We start from the raw sequence: 22,216 nt of genomic DNA, 5'->3' as shown, positions 1-22,216 counted from the left end.
AGATCCTGCATTAGAAGAGGCAGCATTTACTTCATGTGGTTTGGCTTTGTAAAACAGCAGGGGCTTTGGAATCAGGCAGATGAGCATTCAAACTCAGATCCTGCTCCTTACTAGCTGTGTGACCTCTACTAAATAGCTTACCTCTTTGATCCTCAGTTCCTCACCTATAATGTCTGGCTTTTGATATTCCTATCTCTTGGCTTTGTTGTGAGGTAATTCTCATAGGGCTAAGCATTGAATGTAGCATGCAGTGATATTCAACAAACAGTATTTGGGCTCTGGTCACTATGGGATCCTAGTTCTTTGTTCATGCTAGATACCTCCTGTTTTCAGCCCAAGATCATCCTCTCAGCACAGAAGCCCTGCTCCAGTTTACACACAGGGTCTCTCTTTTCCTCCTCAATTGCCAGAGAACACCTACCTCCTTGTATCTTGATCAAGTATGGATTCTTCCTATCACATCTGAAGAACTACATCTTGAAGAGGTGGGAAGAATTTGGCCACTGGAGCCAGGCTGGTCTGAACTTCATCTGAGTCACTTATTAGCTGTGTAAACTTGGATGAATTTCTTGATCTTTCTGGGCTTCCAATTTCTTTTTATTTATTTATTTATTTATTTATTTATTTATTTATTTATTTATTTATTTATGATAGTCACACAGAGAGAGAGAGAGAGAGGCAGAGACACAGGCAGAGGGAGGAGCAGGCTCCATGCACCGGGAGCCCGATGTGGGATTCGATCCCGGGTCTCCAGGATCGCGCCCTGGGCCAAAGACAGGCGCTAAACCGCTGTGCCACCCAGGGATCCCCCCAATTTCTTATCTACACCATGGTAATAACAACAATATCCACTTCATGGAATTATGGTAAGGGGTCAATGGGCACTGGGTGTGAAGGCTCCTTGAACATTAACTGACATACTGGAGGTGCTAAAGAGATATCTGAACTCTTTTCTTTTTGCTGTTTCCATGTATTCTAAGCTAATATTTTCACTAGAAACCTCTAAAAAGTCCTATTTTAGCTTACATCTTTTTACAATCTTGGTAATAGGTTGGTATAGCTATTTAAAAAGACAAAATTTGGGGCGCCTGGGTGGCTCAGTTGGTTAAGTGTCCAACTCTTGGTTTTGGCTCAGATCATGATCTCAGGATCGTGAGACTGAGCTCCACATCAGGCTCCACACTCAGCACAGAGTGTGCATAAAATTCTCTCCCTCCCCCTCTGCCCCTTTGCCCTATTTGTGTGCACATAAGCGCGTGCGCTCTCTAAAATAAATAAATAAAATCTTAAAAAGTAAAAAAGAAGACAAAATTCCATAATGACTTTAACAATAATGGCTAAATCGCATGTAAGAGTAGTTCCAGTTCATGTCCCCACGATGCATGCAGTCTAGTGGGGAAGGTGGACATTGATTCACAAACCATAAGCTCTGGGAATTAGAGGTGCATGGGACAGCTCATTTACTTCTCAAAAGAATCCTTTGAGGTGAATACTATTATTATATTTGCTTTTTATTTTTATTTTTTAAAAGATTTTTTATTTATTCATGAGACACAGAGAGAGAGAGTGAGAGAGAGTCAGAGACACAGGCAGAGGGAGAAGCAGGCTCCATGCAGGGAAGCCTGACTTGGGACTTGATCCGGGGTCTCCAGGATCAGGTCCTGGACTGAGGGTGGCACTAAACTGCTGAGCCACATGGGCTGCCCTATATTTGCTGTTTAGATGAAGAAACTGAGATTCAGAAAAGCCATGATTCTTATTCAGGTTTACCCAACTAGTAACAGGCAGAAGTAGGTTTGAACCCAGGTTCTTCTTCCCATATTCTAGTTATAAAACAAATATAAAGGCTATAAATGGATCTCATCAATCTTCTACAAGATAGAATCCCTGTTAGGCAGTGGCTGACCATTCAAATTTTTCAAATAGGAGTCAGCTTCAGTTAGTAAGGCTATTATTTAAAATGTATCTGAGAAGGGGGCAGGGAAGACAGACCCACACACACAAAGAAGCCAGTGCTCTGATGCTTTGATGCTTAACAGAAGCTAAGGTGATATGGTTTAAGCCCTCTGTTGCACAGATGAGTAAAAAAAGGCTCGGAGAAGAGAAGGGACCTGTTCCAGATCACAGAGAAATCCTTAAGCAGCTAGTTTCTTCCCATACCTATACATCAGTCCCTAGGAAGACTCCGATTGGCTCTTTTGGATCACATGCTCATCCTTCCACCAATCAATGAGACCAGAGGGCAGACCTAGCTCCATGATTGACAGCTTCACCAAAGCCAACAACACTCTTCCTTGAGATGCCATAGGACTGGTTCCTTCTCATGTCTTGGGCTAGACTTTTACCACTTCAGAGGGGCCTTTCTCAACCACCCTACCCAAAGGAGACCCCTTCCTTGACCCTGCTGCCCTTTTTGTTTTTTCTCCATAGAAAACAGAATATAAAGAGCCTCCTTGAAAAGAAGGACTTTGTCTAATTTCTTGACCAGTATATTCCTAGCATCTAGAACAGAACTTAACATACAGTGATGCTTGATAAATATTTTTTAATAAAAATTAAAAAAATAATTGGGGAAGGAGTTTTCCAAAGGACCTGGAAGACAAAAGGGGAAAGCATACTAGACAGACATACAACACCAACAATACAGCCTCTGCACAATTCTTAGCAATTCATTTTTAGAAAAAGTGATAAAGGAACTACTTTTCAATCAGGAAAAAAAAAGTCTTTGGGAAGGCTGTGATCTTTGGTTTATCATCTAATATCCCTTATTAGCCTGGGACCTTCTTGATGGCAGAAATGAGGACTTAATCATTTCTGTTTGCTTACCACTGATCAGAGCCTGACACAGAGTATTAGTGTTCAAATAAGGGTTTTGGATGAATAAACCAGTTATAATATCTTAGTCAATGTTCCCGAGATAAATTACCAGGGGATCTTGTTAAAATGCAAATTCTGATTCAGTAGGTCTGGGTGGAGCCAGAGAGTCTAAAATCTCTAACAAGCACCCAGGTGCTATTGCTGCTGACATGAACCACATTTTGAGTAGCAAATCTCTGTCTACTGACAAGGAATCTGTACCTCACAATTTATAGAAATGAAATAAAGAGCCAAGAAGGGCTTTCCAGAAAGAAAAATGGTAGGAGGATCTGGAGACCTGGATTCTAGTCTCAGGTCTCACACCTAAGTGCTGGTGAACTTGGATAAGTTTCTGCACCCCCGTGAACCTCAGTTCCACTTGTCAGGTCAGGACTCCCCAAACTGCCCTGCCCTCCTCACACACAGTGTCTGAGCTGCAGCAGTGAGGTCAGGGGTTTGGTGGGGGCGGGAAAAGGGTGGTCTAAGGCTGAATCAGACACAGCGTTTCCTGGATAAGCTCTAAGAACTTACATATTAGCACACCCCGCAAGGATGTGAGGAAGAATTAAGATCAACATATACTATAGAAAAGAATCCCTGAATTGTCAATGTTGCCAGCCAGCATGTGGATCTCAAATGTTATACTTAACCCTATACTATAAATTCTCACCATCCATTTACTTATTGTTTTTAACTTCCAAGGCTGTTCTCTTCCATTGGCTGGACTCTTTAATAAGGACCTTTTTTCTGATCTCTGAATCCTACTCCACTCTCTTTCTGAAAACAAACACATAAATACAACAAAACTCTGTCATATGTCTTTGTTTATGCCCATCAAGCAATAGTAAAAATTAGAAATGGCAAAAATGATAGCCTATCATTTGTGAAACATGAACTCTGTGCCAGTGGTATCACTAAGACCCTTACTTAGATTATATTGATGTTTCCCCAAATGTGGTAAATATCAATTACAGCATGTGATACACAGACACGTGTTATTTTAACACTTATAGCATTAATGGGTTACCTTCTACTGGTGGTAAATAATACTGTCTTTTCACTTCAGGTAGCAATATAAAGTCTCGTTTCAACACAAACAAAATGAATCAATAGAAAGGAAAAGCAAATCAAAACCATAAAGAGATACCACTTCACACCAATTAGAATGGCTATAATAACATAATGGCAAGCACTGGTAAGAATGTGGAGAAACTGGGACCCTGAATCAGTGCTGGTGGGAGTATAAAGTGATGCTGTCTCTTTATATGATAGGCTAGCAGTTCCTTAAAAGGCTAATCACAGATCTGCCATATGATGCAGCAGCAATTCCATTCCTAGGACTGGACACAAGAGAACTGAAAACATATGTCCATGTAAATCTTGAATATGAATATTCATGGCATTAGTTGTAACCACCAAAAGCTGAAAACAACCCAAATGTGTATCAACTGATAAATGAACAAACACAATGTTTGTTTGTATCCATGCAATGGAATGTTACTCAGCCATAAAAAGTAATGAAGTACTGATACATAATGTGGATGAATTTTGAAAACGTTACTTTAAATGAAAGAAGCTAGACACAAAGGCCATATATTTTACGATTCCATTTATACGAAATGTCCATAATGGGTAAAACCCATTGATATAAAAAGTAGATTAGTGGCTTCCTAGGGCTGGGGGAGGCGTGGGTTGTGGAAAAATGGGGAGTGATTGATAACAGGTACGCAGTTTCTTTTGGTGTTGATGAAAATTGGGATGTTCAAAAACTATGGTAATGCTTGCATATTGCACAAAACTATGTAAATATATTAAAATCACTGAAATGTATACCCTAAATGGATAAATTCTATTATGTGAATTATATATCAATAAAGTTACAAATATATATAAAAATATTAGATAATACTATCGATGGCATACAAAAAAACATCAAGGAGACAGATATGGCAAATAAAAGTTTGGGAAACACTAGATTAGAACAGTAATCCTAACAACCCTATGAGGTCAATGTTGATTTTTTCCTGCTGTACAGGAAACTGGACTCTAAGAGACAAAAATGCCCAAAGACAGAGTTTAAGAGCGTTTTGAACCCACGTTGCTGATGTCAAAACTAGTACTCTTATCTGACATGTTCCTGGACACCCAGCCCTTGAATTCAGCTCCCACCCCTACTTTTCTGATGATGCCTCTCTCTTCATTGTGCCTCTCTGAGACTTGGGTCTATCCTATACCAATGAACACCAGCCACGGTTTTTACCTGGGCTCGAAGCCAAGACAGGGTTATCAGAGCTAGTTTCTAGGTAGTAGCAAAGAACAAGCTCATTGTACAGAAGGGGAAACCAAGGACCAGATCACATAGGTAGTCAGAGATACCTCTGAAACTCCTGGAGAGAGATCTATGGCCAACATGACCAGCTGTGCACAAAATACCCTTCTACATATAGAGTTATTGCTGGAAAATGGCTGCCCAGACAAGAACCACATTTCCCCGATGCAAGAGCCTCAGCAGTAGCCAGACTTCAGGATGGCCTCCAATGAACCCTTCCCCTGCTATTCACGCTCCTGTGTAGTCTCCTCCCACACTGAATAAAATTGACCTATGTAACCAATAAGATACTGCAGAAATGATGGTGTATAATTTCTGAAGCTAGATCATAAAAATACTGCATCTACTTTGCTCTCTTGGATCACTTACTTTGGGGAAAATGAGCTGCCATGTTCTGAGGATACTCAAGCATCCTTATAAAGAGATCTACTTGGCAAAGAGCTGAGCACTCTTGCCAACAGCCATGTGAGTGTGCCATCTTGGAAGCAGATCCTCCAGTACCAGTCTGATCACTGTAGCCACTGCAGTCTCTTGAGAAGCCCTCAACCACAACTACTCAGTGATGTCTCTCCTTATTTCCTAACACAAAGAAGCCAAAGATTGTAAATACTTATGGTTCTAAGCTACTAAATTTTAGGGTAATTTGTTATTCAGTAATAGGTAACTAGTACTGTTACCTGTGACTAGTTCTTGCCAGTGAAATGTGTGCTTAAAAATTACATGCTACTCCAGGCTCATGTGGTTAAGATACAAGTATACTGTTTCTGCTCTCTCTTCCTCTTCCCACAGAGATATTTTTCTTTTTTTTCCCAAACAGATATTTGCACACCCATGTTCATAGCAGCACTATTCACAGTAGCCAGCAGGTGGGAGCAACCCAAGTGTCCACTGAGGGATGAATGGATGAACAAAATATGTTCTATGCATACAATGGGATATTACTCAGCCTCAAAAATGAAAGAACTTTTGACACATGCTACAACAAAGATGAACTTTAAAACATCATGCTACATGAAATAAGCTAGTCACAATAGATAAATATTGTATGATTCCATTTATATGAAGTACCTAGAATAGTAAAGTCATAGAGACAGAAAGTAGATTGGTGGCTGTCAGGGGCTGGGGAGAGGGAAAAGGAATTTAGTTTTGAATGGATACTTAATTTCAGTTTTTGAAGGCAGAAAATTTCTGGAGATGGATGGCAGTGATGGTTTCACAACAATGTAAATGTAAATAATACCAATGAACCACATACTTAAAAATAGTTAAAATAGTAAATTTCATATTCTGTGTATGTTATCACAATTTAAAAATGTCATCATGTGCTGAAAAAGAGTTACTGCCTCTGCTGCCCACCCCCCAACTCAGCTTCTGTGCTTAGTTGGGCACAAAGTGATGGGGCTTTGGGCTAACTCTTCTTCCAGCCACTATTTGCCAGAGTGCTGTTGACAACAAAGACTAGGATCCTGTATTGACAATACAGGTTCAGTTGCCACCAGTTGTATTTGTGCCCAAAACAATAGTGGCTTAAACAGGATGAAAATTCAGTTTCAATTTTCTCATATATAGTTTGGAGGTGGGCAGTATGCTACTGGCATGGTGACTGCTCCATGCAGTCATTCAGAGACCCAGGCTCCTCTCTTGCATTCGGCCATCACTAGAGTGTTTTTCCACATGACTCAGGAGGGCTTACCACCACATCTATGTCTTAAGCAGCAAGGTGAAGAAAGGAGGGAAGAAGGGGCATGCCTCCTTCCTTTAAGACACTGTCATTTGGGGTCTCTGTATCAGGAGTAGAATGTAATTGATGCCTGATGTATTGTCTGTCCCTTGCATGCTCCAACAGGACATCAACTGCATTCCTTCTTGCCATGGCACTCATGAAGGTGTCGCACAGAGATATTAGGAGCACATGTTGAACACAACAGAGCTACTATGTGGATGGAACCTGGGTCCCTGCATCTCTGCATGGAAGACTATGTCAAACATTCACATAGAGCTTTGTACATGTGAGAATAAACCTTAAATGTGTAAAAGCACTGAAAGTTCAGAGTTTATCTGTTATTGCAACCATCATCCTCTTAATTAACACAGAGTTTTTCAACTAGAAGTTAGGAGATTGAACAACACTTTAAGGCTGAGGCTAGGTTGGACAATGAAAAATAGCTTTGGAGCCAAGAGACCCAAATCCAAGCCTTAATAATCCCACTTACAAACTGTTCTTAAACTCTTTCATCCTGGTTTGCTCAAATGTAATTTGGAGATGATGATAAGACTGACTATACACTATTAGTGGTGTGGATTGAGAAAGGAAATCTATAAGAAGACAGTTGAGAAAGATCTGCTTGAGGCAGTGACAGACACCTGTCCCCTTGCCATCCTCCAAAGAGGAAAACAGATGGGCATTTAGAAATGGGCACAGCATATCGTAACTCATGGCTTGATGAGAAGCAAATGGCCCACTAAGGGTGCCCGATCGCTAAGTCATGGCTGACTACCCAGCCTTGGGCAGGGAACTGTCTGGTTTGGATTTGGCAATAGCTTTGATTGGAGACCTCAAATAGCCTCCTGAGAACTTACTTGGTTGGGACTCAGATTGGGTATGCAGCATGGATCAACTTTTTCCTATATTATATCTCAACTGGACAGCCCTGGCCTAGAAAAGCTGAGACACTAAAAGCTTTGGCTGCCACTCTAAAAAGTGTGGCAATCACTTAGGTCTGCATAGTTGAATCAGAAGCACAGATGCTTCAAGGACTGGGCAAAGAACCTAAAAGCACGAAGAGGCAGGGTGCCATGGAATAGCGAATGACTGGTACTGTGATTTGTGTGGCAGGTTGGGTGTGTCTACAGGCTCATTTTAAGATCATAGCTAAACTAAAGGCTCAGTTTTGTATTTATTGCCATCTACTGTCCTAGCTTTTCTAGACCAGGACTGTCTAGTAGAAATATAAGTCACATAAGTAATTTAAACTTTTTAGTAGCCACATTGAAAAAGTATGAAAGATGAAATTAATTTTGAGTAATACCTTTTACTTAATCCAGTAAATGATTCTGATCACCAATTCCAATCACCATCAAGTAATTCTCAGACATCAGTTGAGTATCCCACCATTCAACTCCGTTCTGACACTATCTACTAGAGATTGCATCAGACTCCACTGGTTAAGGGTTCAGTCCCAAAAGACTGCTCCTCCTCCCACTTTTGACACCAATTCCAAGTCCAGGTTGTCACCTGTGCTTTTGGCTGATCAGCTGTAAGTCACAGGTTCCCATGACACCTTCCTTGGGTTGGATTACTTTGCTATATTGGCTCACATCTCAGAGAAACACTTTACTCACTTCCTTACCAATTTATTATAAAAGCATATAACTCAGGAACAGGCAGATTGGAACAGATACCTAGAGTTAGGTTTGAGGAAGGGGTGTGGAGCATCTGTGCTCTGTCCCAGAGCACCAATCTCCCCAAACTTCCATATGTTCACTACTCCGAAGTGGTCTGAGCCCTGTCCTTTTGAATTTTTTATAGTGGCGTTGTTACATAGGCATGATTGATTAAATCATTGGCCATTGATTCAACCTCTAGCCCTTCTCCCTTCCTGGAGGTCAGGGGACAGGAGTGAAAGTTCCAACCCTCTATTCACGGTTTGTTCTCCTCAGGTGCTTTCCAAAAGTCCCCTCATTAACATAAACCCAGCTGTGGTGGAAAGGAATTTGTTATAAATAACAAGATACCCATTTCAACTTAATGGCTCTCAAATGATTTCAGGAACTGAGGACAAGAGATCAAATATTAAGACAGAAGATGATTACAGTACTCTTTTCCCCTCAGGAAATTCTAAGGGTTTGGGGAGCTGTGAGTTAGGAATCATGGAGGATGGCCAAATATGTATGAGAAATGTATTTTGGTCATCTGAATGACCAAATATATATTTCTTATAAATCATAATATTACACCCAATATAATCCAAAGTATTATAATTTCAGCATGACTATTCACTCAATTTCAATACTAATATTGAAAATATTAACTATTTTACTTTCTTTTTTACACTATCTTTGAAATATAGAATATGTTTTAACACATCTCAGTGAAGACATGGGAGCACTTAGTAACCACACGTGGCTGGTGGCTGCTCTGTTGGGACAGTGCAGTCCTAGGTAACTGGCATCCCCCAAGCACACTGGGCATCTCCGCAATTTCATGCCTTTGCCTCTACAGTGCCTCTGCCTGACATAGCTTCATCTCCTTTCCCCACCTGCACTCCTATTCCTACTTCAAGGGATTAATGTGAATGTCACCTTCTCCCTAAAGTCTTATGCAACGCCAAAGGAGGAGGGGTACCCTTTCCTCTGTAATCCCATTAGACCTTGCATCCATCTCTATTCTAGTGCCCACCATGCTGGATTATTGTTTTTTATCTTACTGAAAGGCCAAGACCATTTCCAAGCCTTCACCAGCACTCACACTGCTTGACACAAAGCAGACCTCCAATCACAGCTGTTGGTTTTAGGGACAATTGTGGGGCTCTGTCTGGGATGAGGATGTTAGGGCATCAGGAAATTTTATTTAAAAGTTCCCCCTATTAATTTTTTATACTGAGTCTCGTTAAAGAAAGTGGTAGAAAACATTGGGGTGTCAAAGTCTGAGCCAGAGAGCAATGACTTGGGGCTCCATGTATCTTTAATAGTCCTTCAGTTCTTTTTATGATTCTCTCTAGGAGATATCTGAACAACCTTGGTATATAGTTACAAGGCAGAGTATAGCTAGGGCCAATGGGGAGTATGGCATTTTACCAACTGAGTAATCTGGGATCAGTGTTGACATCTGTAATAAGAGGACCAGGACTACCATATTGCACAATTTCAGAGTAGTAATGTGAATGGCGTCCTCAATGTTAGCACTTACAGTCTGTGTACCTGGATGCAGTGGTCCTAGGAGCCCTAGCTGTAGGTAAATGTGAATATCTGTAACATGTCACTGGCTTTAGACATCTGAGCCAGGTTATGCAGATTAGATATAAACACAGGGAAAATCAGAACACAAGGAACCATATGTGTTCACACACAGGTGCTTCCCAATCCCAGAAGGACTACAGCTCAGAGTCCAAGTGTAAAATCAATATGTGGAACTTGGAAAGCTTTTTCCTATAGCAACAGGGCCCAGATGGGGGATTCACTGCTTAGGCTGGCATCCAGGATATAATAATTAAGTTTTGAATCAGAATTTTGGGGCTTAGATGAAGAAAGAATATAAACTTCTGTCCTCTAATTTTTCCACTGAGATCAAACAGGGAAAGGCAAAGTTTATGTGAGTGAAACCAGTAGCCAGAAGAAGACTATCGTGAGATCTGGCAGGTCAGAGGATACATCCAATAATTGGGTTCGAATTCTAACTTGATTGTGTGATTCTGCACGAGTTGCTCAACATCTTTAAGCTTCAGCTTCATGATCTGCAGAATGAGTATTTTACCATCCCAACCCTCTAATGGTTTTGTGTAGCTTAACAGAGATAATGGTACATGAAGGTATACGCATAGCTTGTGGTAAGCATTATCAATCAGCTTTTGCTGTATAATAATCTCAAAATCTCAGTTTATTTGCAGTCCTGTGACTATGGATTGGTTGGGGCAGCTCTGCTTCAAACTGTGGGTCTGAGGTTTGGCTGGAGCATCTCTGCTCCACTGTCTCCTTCTAGGGCTCCCGCTAGAGGGGCAGCAGCTACATTTTTTTCTCATGGTAATGTCAGCAGGTAAGAGGGAAAGCACAATTACGCAAGCACATTTCAAACCTCTACTTGGCCAATGTGGATCACATGGTCAAGGGATGGGGAAGCACACTCTGCCTACCATGGGTCTGCAGCAAGAGTGAGGATATAAAAGAAATTACAGGCAAGTGAACATTGGGGACCACTCAATTTACTACAGTATACAGATAGAATTATTATCTACTTGTGTTTATTTATCCAAACATTTCAATGGAATGTCTTACAGTATTTCCAGGTAGTTCTTCCAGTATTTCCTTCTCTCAAAAGAAGGCTGTCATTAGGGATTGTGGCATAAGATAAGCAGGTGAGTAAAGACGTAGGGAGGGAAATGGCTAAGGGGCAAGGAGAGGGAAGTGTTCCCAGGCAGAGTCACCCATCTATCTTAATTCTGGCCCAGACAGTAAAGATCTTGCCCTGAACCAGCACTGAGAGCATTAAAAGAAGAATGTTTTCACAGCGATCTGGTGAGGGCAGTTCCTAAGCCTGGTGGGATAAAGGCTGCAATATGACACTTCTTCTGGAAGGTATGGTTATTAAGCAGTCCTGAGAGTATAGAGGGTGAAGAAATCATTTTAGAATTCATGAAGAAGATGAACATTGAACTGGGCTTAAGATAATGAGTTGTGCCTGATAAGCAAAGGGAAGCATTGGAAAGGGGAAGGACATGAGAAAAAAATGTATAAACTCACTGATATTCCATGGCTAAATATAATAGACATTGATTATTATGGTCGCTAAGTCAGGAGGTGGGAAGTGGGCTGGGATGAGTTTGCTCATACCTCTGTGGTCCCTGTCTCTACATTAATCTGGGTTTGCCTGGGAGCACACAGGCTGGGCAATTCTGCTCTGTGTTTATCTTGTTTTCCTCCCGAATCAGTGGACTGACCTGGAACATCCTTCACAGGGTGATGGCAGAAAGCAGACGTAGGCAAGCAGAAACCCTACCATCACTCATGGCTTAGAATTGGAACATCATCACTTCTTCCTTATTCTCGTGTCCAAATCAAGTTAGATGACTGAACTCTGGTGCTGGGAGGGTCCTACAGAGTTACATGGCAAATCACATGGATATAGGGCAGGGTGAAGAATTGGGACCGTTAATGCAAACCTATTAGAAAAAGGCATAGTGATGGTAATAAGGCAAAGTTTTTGCAGAGAACCGTGTTCTCAAAGACTCTTGTGACTAGAAAAGCCCACTCATAAGTACTCCTGTGGCCTTCCTGCTGTGTGCTGGTCTAGTTTCCACTGCAATATCTTAAGTGAGAGGAGTTTACTACCTCCTGGGACAGATTAGTCAGTTTGGATGATTTGTAAGGAATTCTTTCTGGTACCTAATGGTTTTTGGTTTCCTCTCTTTGATCCTGGTTCTGCCATGTAGTTTTTTGGTCTTGCAACCGTTCACACCATTGAAGCCAGTGCACTGTCCAGTGTTCTGACCTATTCCTCCTTGAGCAAGCCATCAGTGGGTGTATCTGCACAAAGTAGAGTAGGATCATCGTCCTCAAGATGGAATGCTGGAGTTCTGGAGTTCTACTAACCTGGGAGAACACTGTATACTTTCCCTTTCCTCATCCTTCATCTTCAGCACCAGGTCAAGTCCTGTGGGTTTTGTTTTTTTTTTTTTAAGATTTTATTTATTTATTCGTGAAAATACATAGAGAAGCAGGCTCCCTGCGGGAAGCCTGATGTGAGACTTGATCCCAGGACCCCAGGATCATGACCTGAGCCAAAGGCATGTGCTCAACCACTGAACCACCTAGGCACCTCAAGTCCTGTAGGTTTTACCACCTTCCCCTTCCTCTCTTCCTCTCTATCGCCACCTCCCTCATGGAAGCTGCATCATCTCTTGCCCAGACTAATGCAGTAGTCTCTTCATAGCATCCACCTCACTCCATAAACCACTTTTCACAGTAATCTCTTTATAATGCAAATATGCTAATGTCACCCATTACTAAAAATGTTTCCCCTTTTGTTCCACACTCTGTGCTCCAGCCTCAGCCTTAGTGCTCATCTTTCAGGACCCCAGCTCCCTCATTCCATTCATTGCTTCTGTCCCTTCAGGATTCAGCTCATCTGTCACTTGCTCACAGAGCCCTCCCTGATCTTGACAAGGTCAGATCTCTCAGTTACAAGCTTTTCCAGCAACATAGAGCTCTCTTTTGTGGCATAAACCAGGATCTCCAACTTCTATTCATTTCTGTGATTACTGCACTAGAATCTGCATCCTCCACTAATCTGTAATGGTGGGCTGGTACACTGGCTAGGGGGGTGTGGGGTTGATTTGTAGCCTTTGTAGATTGCTGTGGTATAAGTAAAACCACCACAGAAGACTTCAAGCTCCCAATTATGGCTTGCAAAATCCCTGAAAACTTAAAAATTGGCTCTCATGAGCTTGTATGAGCTGGCTTCAGCGTACTCTCAGGGCAGGCTTTCTATCTGGTTTTGTACCCTCATGACAAATAAAATGTCTGAAGATAATTGAAGATCCATAAGTATTTGGAGTACAAATGAATGAGCAATGCTGAAGTTTAAATGAGCCTTCAGGATAGCTATTTCCAGAAGATTAAAGACTTTGAATGCTTGCCCTGAGAAAGGAATAAGAAAGTCATGATATTTCTGTTCTATTTAAAGAACAGAAATATTTTTATGTTTTTTATTTATATATTTATTTAACAGAAATATCTGTATCAGGCACTAATATAAGTACTTTACAAATACTAACCCATTTAATCTTCCTAACAAAGGTAAATACTATTAGTACTCCTACTTTGCAGATAAAGAAACTGGAGCTCGGAGTTATGTGCCAAATTGGTAGACCTGGGCTTTGAACTCAAGAAGTGTGATTGTATAGCCCATGTAACTAACCACTAGGCTGTGCTGCATCAGGACTAGCTCTGGAGATGATCCATGGCCCATATTCCTATCTTGCTCCAACCTAAGTACATCCATCCCAGAGACATGGCTGTGTGCTCTTCAAGTCACTGCCACTCAATAATAACAAAATGAAAAAGGTTCAGAGATGAGGCTCTGAAATATTGGGGGAAATATCAGTTCTTCTGCATAAGGACAGAAGAAAAAGAACAAGAATTTTCAGAGCCATAATATAACCATGGGGAAAGACTTTAAACATTTATTTACCAAATTCTAGTAAGAGGATACTGACTTGGTCAACTTCCATAAAAGGAAACATTAAAACCTGAGAGGTGAGTTTGAGATATTAGCGTTTATACAATGTTCTTCTCTGCATATAGTCTAACTTTACCTCTAAGACTACCCTGGGAGATGAGGAAAATCAAGCTCATTTTGATAAGCCAAGGACATCGCAGTTCAGAAATTAGGGGACATATCAAGGCCACATAACCACCTATCAGCAAAACTGAGCCCAAATGTGTGCCAGAGGATGGCCAGCTCCAACCCTCTTATGCTGCTCAGTGTTACTTACCAAGCAGGTCTCATAAAATCATAGCTCCTCAGAGGAAGTCAATTCCTGGAGCTAATTGTGCTGAGGAGCATTATAAAGCAAAATGTAATTAGATTCAAAGGAGGTTTACACAGATTCTGGGGTGATAGCCTAATATTGCAATAAGGGTTGGGACTGTATTTCTAACTTTTGATGTAGTTGTTCATTTAACAGTGGGACTCCTAGGTACTATGTACCTATTGCGTGCAGGGACTGTCAAGATCAAACATGAATTTCTTCCTTTATTGCCCATTCTATGTGCAGTATGAGGACCATGCCTGCCCCCACTGAATAAAAGTAATAATATGGAGTTTTTGCATGGATAGAAAGGGCGTCCATTTAGAAGGAAAGGCTGGAATAATCAGATTGTGGGGGCATTTTGAATGCCAAGGGAAGCAATTTTATTTCATCCTGTAGGAAAAGGAAGGTCAATGAAGACTTTTAAACAAGGGGATGACATCACCATCATCATCACAATAAAAATAATAACTACTATGCACAGAACACCTATTGCTTTCAAGGCTTTCAGCCCTCAAACCCTCATGCCAGAACTAGTATCAACCCCACTTGGCAGAGGAGGGAGCTTGAGGAGAGAGATAACAGCTCATAAGGAGCAGAGCCTGGATGTGACCCCACACCTACCTGAATTCAGTTTACTCTTACCCTAAACACTCTGCAGAATCTTTGCTTTTGAAGATACCCTGCACAGCACATGGGGTCGAAGGTGTGGGAGCCATCAGGATTTCTTTGGGTGGCTAAAAGCATGAAAAAGATGAAATTTAGAAGAGAGAAAGAAAAAGCAGAGAGGCAGGGAGAGAAACAGCAGCTGAGGCAGGCAGTGTTTAGGAAAGCATGTAAGTGTGAATTTTGAGACAGAAAGAAGGGGAAGATGGTACAGAGAGATACCTAGAGGTCAGGCAGGATGGGAATGGACAAGGATCTGTAAGATTTGCCAAATGAAGAGGGCTTCAGGGACTTCCAAGAGAGCACTTTCAGCGGAATGGTGGGGGTGGGCACCAGATTGCTGTGGGCTGAGGAATGAGTGGGAGGTGAAGACATGGCCAGCAGCATGTAAACTTACTCTTTCAAGAAATATGATAGTGAGGGGGAGGGGAGGAAGAAGGCCTGAAATGGGAAGATGGCAGCAGGAAGGGTTTTCTAGGGGGATGGAGGTGGGGAGCGACTTGAGCAGTTGTAAGCCATAATGAAAGCAAAGGCTGAAAGCTAGCAGTTGGGGAGGTTCTCCCTGAGAGCCCAGAAGGAGCTCCCAGGGATGGATGGAGAGCATGAGTGAGAGCTCCTGCGGTTGGCCTTCTTCAGGGCTATGGAACGATGGAGGTAGATCTATCTCTGTGGCCCCTTGCAGATCTAATTTTCTTTCCCTTTTCTTTCTCCTCCTTCCTCCCTCTTTCTCTCTTGCCATAAGTATTTACTTAACACCTACTATGTGCTAGGTCTTACGCCAAGCCCTGTGGCTATTATAATGACTGAGACAGTGTATATCACTGTTACAATTGAGTGGTGTGATAGATATTAAACAAGAAGATTCATGAATATATATATTGTGTAACTACAGATTGTATGATCATGCCAAAAAATGAAGTTCATCGAGCATTTCCAATGTACTAAGTACTTTATGAGCATTTTCTCATTAAGTACACACACAGACACACACCTCATAAGAAAGGCATTATTGGTATTTCCTTTTGCAGATCAGGAAACTGAGGCATAGAGGTCAGATGACTTCACATCGCTCAGAAAGGTGGAGCGTGAGATTCAACTTATACTTGCCTATCTTCGGACAGATGCTCTTAATTTAACTACCACACGGTCCTGACTCCTTGTGTTTAGAACTTTAGCACCAGGATGGGCAAGATCTGTGGGTGTGCCCATCCTAGGGGAAGCTCACAAATCTCCAGAACTGGGAAGAAATCAGGAGTTCATTTACTTTCTTTTTCCTCCAGGTGTGGTCCCTGAGCCAGCAGCATCCACAGCACCTGGAAGTTTGTTAGAAACACGGAAGCTCCAGCCCAGGCTGACCCACTAGATCAGGATCCGCAGGTGCTTAGTATGTATCTTAAAGTTGGAAGAAGCCTGGTCTAGAGCCCACTTCTCTCCTTAGAGAAGGGCAACCTAGACCCCAGCTATTGGAGGTTACGGAGTGGTGGAACTTGAGGGACTGGTCTCCGTCTCCGCAGCCCGCCGTAGGCCTGAATGGGCGTTTCCACTCTTGTCCTGAGGCCAGGAGGTGGGAGAGCGCGAAGGAAGAGAGCGCAAGGTGCTCGGCGCGCGCAAGGTGCTCGGCGCGCGCAAGGTGCTCGGCGCGCGCAAGGTGCTCGGCGCGCGCAAGGTGCTCGGCGCGCGCAAGGTGCTCGGCGCGCGCAAGGTGCTCGGCGCGCGCAAGGTGCTCGGCGCGCGCAAGGTGCTCGGCGCGCGCAAGGTGCTCGCGGGCTCCCGGGCCCCGCGGGGCCGAGGCGGCGTGGGCGCCCCGAGGGCCGGGCCGCGGCGTCCCCGTCCCCGTCCCCGTCCCCGTCCCCGTCCCCGCGCCGGCCCGGCCCGGCCCGGCCCGGCCCCTCAGCTCCACCCCCTGCCTCCCCCTCCCGCCCGCTCTCGCCTCCTGAAAAGCCAGCCCGCCCGGGGCGGCGGCGCAGAGTCGGGCCCGGCGCACGAGGCAGCCAGCGCGGCCATGACGGCGGAGAAGGCGCTGCCTCTGGGCAACGGGAAGGCTGCCGAGGAGGCGCGGGAGTCGGAGGCGCTGGGAGGCGGCGGCGGGGGCGCGGCGGGGGCGCGCGACCCGCGCGACAAGCGCGACAAGGCGGTCCACGAGCGGGGCCAGTGGAACAACAAGGTGGAGTTCGTGCTGAGCGTGGCCGGGGAGATCATCGGGCTGGGCAACGTGTGGCGCTTCCCTTACCTGTGCTACAAGAACGGAGGAGGTGAGGCGGCACCCGCGGCGCCAAGGAGGACGGGTGGGGGCGGGGAGCGGGGGGTGCGCGCGCGACCCCCCCGCGCCTGCGTGGAGCGGGACCCTGGGGCAGTGCCCGCCTCGGCCCCGCGGCTCTCCCAGCCCAGGGCTCCGTGCACGTGCCGCCTCGCACCTGAATGTGCCGCCTGCTGGCACGCGGGGACTTGGCAGCCAGGTGCCTTCTGTGGCGGCGTGAGCTGGAGGCCTAGGCTAGGAGCCTTTGCTTCTGGCACTTGCATTACTGCTTGGGGCGGGAGCCTCAGCTTCCCGGAAGCCGGCACCAAGGAAGGGGACCCTGATCATTATCTGAGTAGGTTCGGGTTTTGAGCGCTTAGTGAAAAAATGCCAGACTCCATAACAAGCTTTACCTACATCATCTCATTTCATCCTTAACGTCACCTTTGCGGGCATTGGTATACCCATTTTGCAGATGAGAATGCAAAGGGTCAAAGAAATAACCCCATAAGAGATAAAGGTGGGATTCTGCAACCAAGGCCTGGTTTTAAACTGGGATTGGACTGACAACAGGGAAAAACTTGTAGGTGGGTCATGGATGTTTCATTTGCCCTTAAGGTGTTCACTAGGTCCCCTTTCCGGCCTATCTGGTGGAAACGTTGGCACCAAGCAGTTTCTTTCACTGGTCTCAGAATCACCCACAACCAATAGCAACAACGCTGATTTGATGTTTAGGAGATGCTTAGAGATTGTGAAGTGGGGGACAGGGAAAGGAAGGAGAGGAGTCGTTCCTGGTGACATGCCCAAGTCCGTTTGGTGGAGGTGCTGCAGTGAATCCTCAGATCTTTCAGCTCAAGGAGTTTAGGAGCCTCTACCTGTGGTATCAACAGGACAGATAGCAGGTGCATGGCAAGGGACCCTGTGAAACCTTCTTGGGTGGCACGGTTTTTCCAAGGAAAAGCCTGTGTCTGTGTATCCCTTTCTTTGCTGTGCCCCTGCCCCTCCAGCAGATCCCCAGACCCCAACTGAAGGTGGCTCAGAAGTTGGCTGGCAGGGACCACACTGTTAGACTGCATGGAGCAGGACTTCCTGTGCGAGCAGTTGCAGGGAGAGCGAGAAGGGTACTGCTTGGCCCAGGCCCTTTCTTTGGAGACATTCATCCTGAAGGCACAGGCTGCTCCAAGCCTGCTCTGCACTAGTAATGAAGTGGCCGCCGGTGTTGGTGGCTTGGCATAAGGGAGAGAGGGAGTGGACTGGGAGACCTGGAACGTGCTCTGTGGCCTCAGCTGTGAGTTCTGCCTCTCTGCAGATTCAGCCATCATTAGTTGCCGTGTCTTCTTAGAAAACTGTGGAAACCTTTTAGGGTAATCTTAGGCAAAAATTGTTTTAACATCTTTTTTTAATACAGGAAATGGTTGTGCCAAAACAAAATGCATGCCTAAAAGGAGAAAACAGTAAGTTGGGTTAATTACAAATTATGCACAGATTTTTTAAAAAGTTGTAGTGAGTAAAGTTTAAAAATTAGCCTTTTTTTTTTTTCCCTCTGAAACTTGCCAAAAAGTCTTCATTGGGTACGCAGATATCCTGATTTAACTGAGCTAGTTATCTTAAGGATTACTAGCTTCATGAATACATAGGCTAAAAGCTTTTCCGAAAGTGCCATCTGTTAGGTTCTAGAGAGTTTACAGGTAAGCTAACATATTAGGGAAACTACTGCAGCTTTTTCTAATCACTTAGACTTATATTCAACAAACAGACCCTCTTGTTCCTTTTCACACACTTTTTGCCTTCTGATACAGTTGAGGTATCTTGCCCTTTAAAAAAATATCTACACAATTCTATTCATAGATCCCAACAATAGTTTTTAAGATATTTCTTTCCCAATGTGAAACGTTAAAGAAAGCATCTTGCCCCAAAAAGCTAAGACCCTTTCAAAATCTGGTAGATGTGGTCCTACTATCAGGATTGATCAAAATTGTTGTTATTTAATTCAAAGGTTAAAGAGACTTCATTTAGCAAAAAGCAATTTCAGTTAACGCCTTCATTTGTGCGATCAGATGCTGGGGAATTGCATGTGTTTTCAGGCTTTGTTATTAGATAGGTGAGAGAGAATGAGGGATTTGGAAAAAATCCTTTTCTGGTTATAATAGCTCATTCACCTCAGTTATTTAATTTGTTTCACAGAAAGACCCAGGCAATGGGTATTGTGTATCAAGATAGGAGGACTAAAGCTTATGGTGGTCTTTTCCCAGACTGATACAAAGTCAGCCTTTCTGAATAGATAGATTCTTGCTGCAAACCCCTTATAATTCAGCTCCATACCTGACCCTCATGTGTTGGGGCCTGATACTGCTTATTGCACATCTCCTGGAGAATGCTTTTCTTAATGAAAAAGATTTTTTTTTTTTTTTCAGATCACTTCGAAGTAAATAAGAAGGGGCCCCTTCACCTAGCCTACTGAAGTTACTTTAGAATATTAGAATAGAAAAGAAGAATGTAATGTCCAGGGAGGGAGTGGATTTAACCTGTGCCTGGAGGGTGAAATATATAATTATAGAATCAACCAAAGAAAACACTTTTACATTATCATCTTAGATGCACATTTCTATGAGATAAGTGGTACAGATATCGAGTATTAAAGCCCCATTTTACAGATGAAGAGATTGAGTCTGGGAGATGTGATGTAGAGACAGCAGAGACCCAGGGCCATGTTTTCTGCCTGTGGTCCTCAAGGTGTGGACTTGACCTGAAGCTCAGAGAACATTATGTCTTGCACATAGTAGGTGCTTATTAAAGATTTCTTGTGCCAAACCTGAAGTAGTAGAGGCAATTTTAACCTCATTCCCTTACTTTGCATCCTTGTAGGGGCGTTCCTGATTCCCTACGTGGTGTTTTTTATTTGCTGTGGAATTCCTGTTTTTTTCTTGGAAACAGCTCTGGGACAATTCACGAGTGAGGGTGGCATTACGTGTTGGAGGAAAGTTTGCCCTTTATTTGAAGGTAAGCATTGAGATAGAAAATGAAATGGTGCCTAAGTGATGTCAGGCTGTGAAAAGTAGCTGAGACTATCTTAACAAGGTGGAGAGAGACACAAATCCCTCCCTTTGTTCTTTCAGGCATCGGCTATGCAACACAAGTGATCGAGGCCCATCTAAATGTATACTACATCATCATCCTGGCATGGGCCATTTTCTACCTAAGCAACTGCTTCACTACTGAGCTCCCCTGGGCCACCTGTGGGCATGAGTGGAACACAGGTATGGCCCCCAGGGAGGGTCTCTCTGCTGGTCTTGCTGGAGGGCCTGGCATTGGGGGTATGCCCTTATCCTGGAGATCAATCCTGGCCTTTGTCCTCTTGACATGGGGCCAGATTCCCCTGAAATTGGAGGTCAGTTCTGTACCAGGTCTGGTTGCATTCTGTGGGTTGCAGCCCTGAGCCTATGCTGAGCCCTGGCCCAGAATTGGCACGGGTGGAAGAGTGGTGATATCCTTTCCTCACTTTGCCAAATACAGAGACTGAGCCCTTTGCAGACAGAGTAGGGGTTCAGGCTCCAGTTCCAACCCTACTTCTTGGGGTATCAGATTTTCTTCTGCAAAATGAAGGGGTTAGGCTAGATCAAGGATTGCAAACCAGGGGCCTACAGACCAATTAGGCTTTAGATCAGTGATCAGCAAATTTCAAAAATGTGTTTGGTTGTCAATTTTTTTTTTTTTTTGGTTGTCAAAATATAAAACCCAGAAAACCTCACATGAAAATCCAGATTTCCAGCTTCTCTTGAAAAATTAAAAGATTTGGCAACAGCAGATCCACATTCCCACCTACTTGCTTGGCAGCAATGCTAATAAGCACTTGTCTTTAGATAAGTCCTCTATCCTCAAGTTGACCACAGTCTCCACCCAGCCCACATTACCTATTTACTTTACCTGTCTCACCCAGTTACATATTTGAATTTACCATTCTCCCACTCCCTTGAATGAATAACTTTTTAGGTTACGTTGGATTTTAATGCGCTGTTTGCTTTTCGATTTGTCCATCCCATCAAGATTAAGTTTTATAATCCAGGGAGGGCAAATAACATGTTTAATCCCTATCTGTGATGGCCATGCTCAGAGCAGACATCACTAATAGATCATGGAACTCTTTCCTTTTGAGTTTAGTCTTGGCTTCAGAACCCTTCTCAGCATTGTTCCAGGCAGCCACTGCCTTTTGATTGGAATCAGCACACATGCTCACCACCTGTGTTACAACCTGTGGTTAGGTTGTCCCTGGAAGTGGCTTGTCGTCCTGAAGGCTGAGAAAGTAAGACTGGGTAGGATGTTGGTTGCCAGCAGAAGGAACAGTAGGAATTAGGCCTAGAGAATACTATGAAGTAGTTTCTAGTCCTGCATGACTTTATCCTGCTCCCACCCATTGCATTTCCTGGAGGTCTCACTGTCTCTCTTTAGGTCACTGGTTCTTAACCTTTCTTTGGCCAGGGACTTCATAGAGATGTTTATCAAATTAAATTCAAGGATATACTCTTAGAGGCCTGTGAGTCCTCCATGATAATTTAATTGTGTTTGTTTCTTTTGAGGACACTCTAAAAATATGCACATGTTCTGGATTCTCTACCCAACCACCTTATAACTGAGGACAGTCAGGAGATTTCAGTGCCTGATTTTGTGCGTGTTTATAACTTAAGATGTAGTCTTGATAAATAGGATGATGGTGGCCAATGGAGAAGAGGGGAGAGACTTAATTTATAAATAGTACTTTGGTACTGAGTGAAGTCCAGTTAAGAATGCAACAAACTGTAAGAATAAAGATATTGTGAAAGCCTGACCAGATCAAAAGGGTAGTAGAATTGAATCTCATGTAGCCAGTGGAAGAATAGTCAAGCTGAA

At 43.6% G+C, this 22,216-nt stretch overlaps 1 protein-coding gene and 1 long non-coding RNA gene across 3 annotated transcripts in view; both read left to right on the top strand.

The window, feature by feature from the left end:
- The window catches only part of LOC111091426, a 40,044-nt gene extending 32,834 nt beyond the window's left edge, over nt 1–7,210 (top strand). The window contains exon 4 of the long non-coding RNA XR_005374400.1: nt 7,032–7,210. This is a non-coding gene — a long non-coding RNA (uncharacterized LOC111091426). The remainder of the gene's footprint in view (nt 1–7,031) is intronic.
- Nucleotides 7,211–17,075: 9,865 nt separating this feature from the next.
- The window catches only part of SLC6A11 (solute carrier family 6 member 11), a 125,233-nt gene continuing 120,092 nt past the window's right edge, over nt 17,076–22,216 (top strand). For both annotated transcript variants that reach the window (XR_005374600.1, XM_038565638.1), the window contains exons 1-3: nt 17,076–17,348; nt 20,198–20,332; nt 20,449–20,589. Coding sequence is in view for 1 of the 2 variants with exons in the window: in XM_038565638.1 (XP_038421566.1) it covers nt 17,099–17,348; nt 20,198–20,332; nt 20,449–20,589 (526 nt within the window). In the remaining variant the exon portion in view is untranslated. The remainder of the gene's footprint in view (nt 17,349–20,197; nt 20,333–20,448; nt 20,590–22,216) is intronic.

The sequence above is a fragment of the Canis lupus genome, chromosome 20, assembly GCF_011100685.1.
Source record: "Canis lupus familiaris isolate Mischka breed German Shepherd chromosome 20, alternate assembly UU_Cfam_GSD_1.0, whole genome shotgun sequence".
Classification (NCBI taxonomy): Eukaryota; Metazoa; Chordata; class Mammalia; order Carnivora; family Canidae; genus Canis; species Canis lupus.
This window is presented reverse-complemented; position numbering and strand designations above follow the sequence as displayed.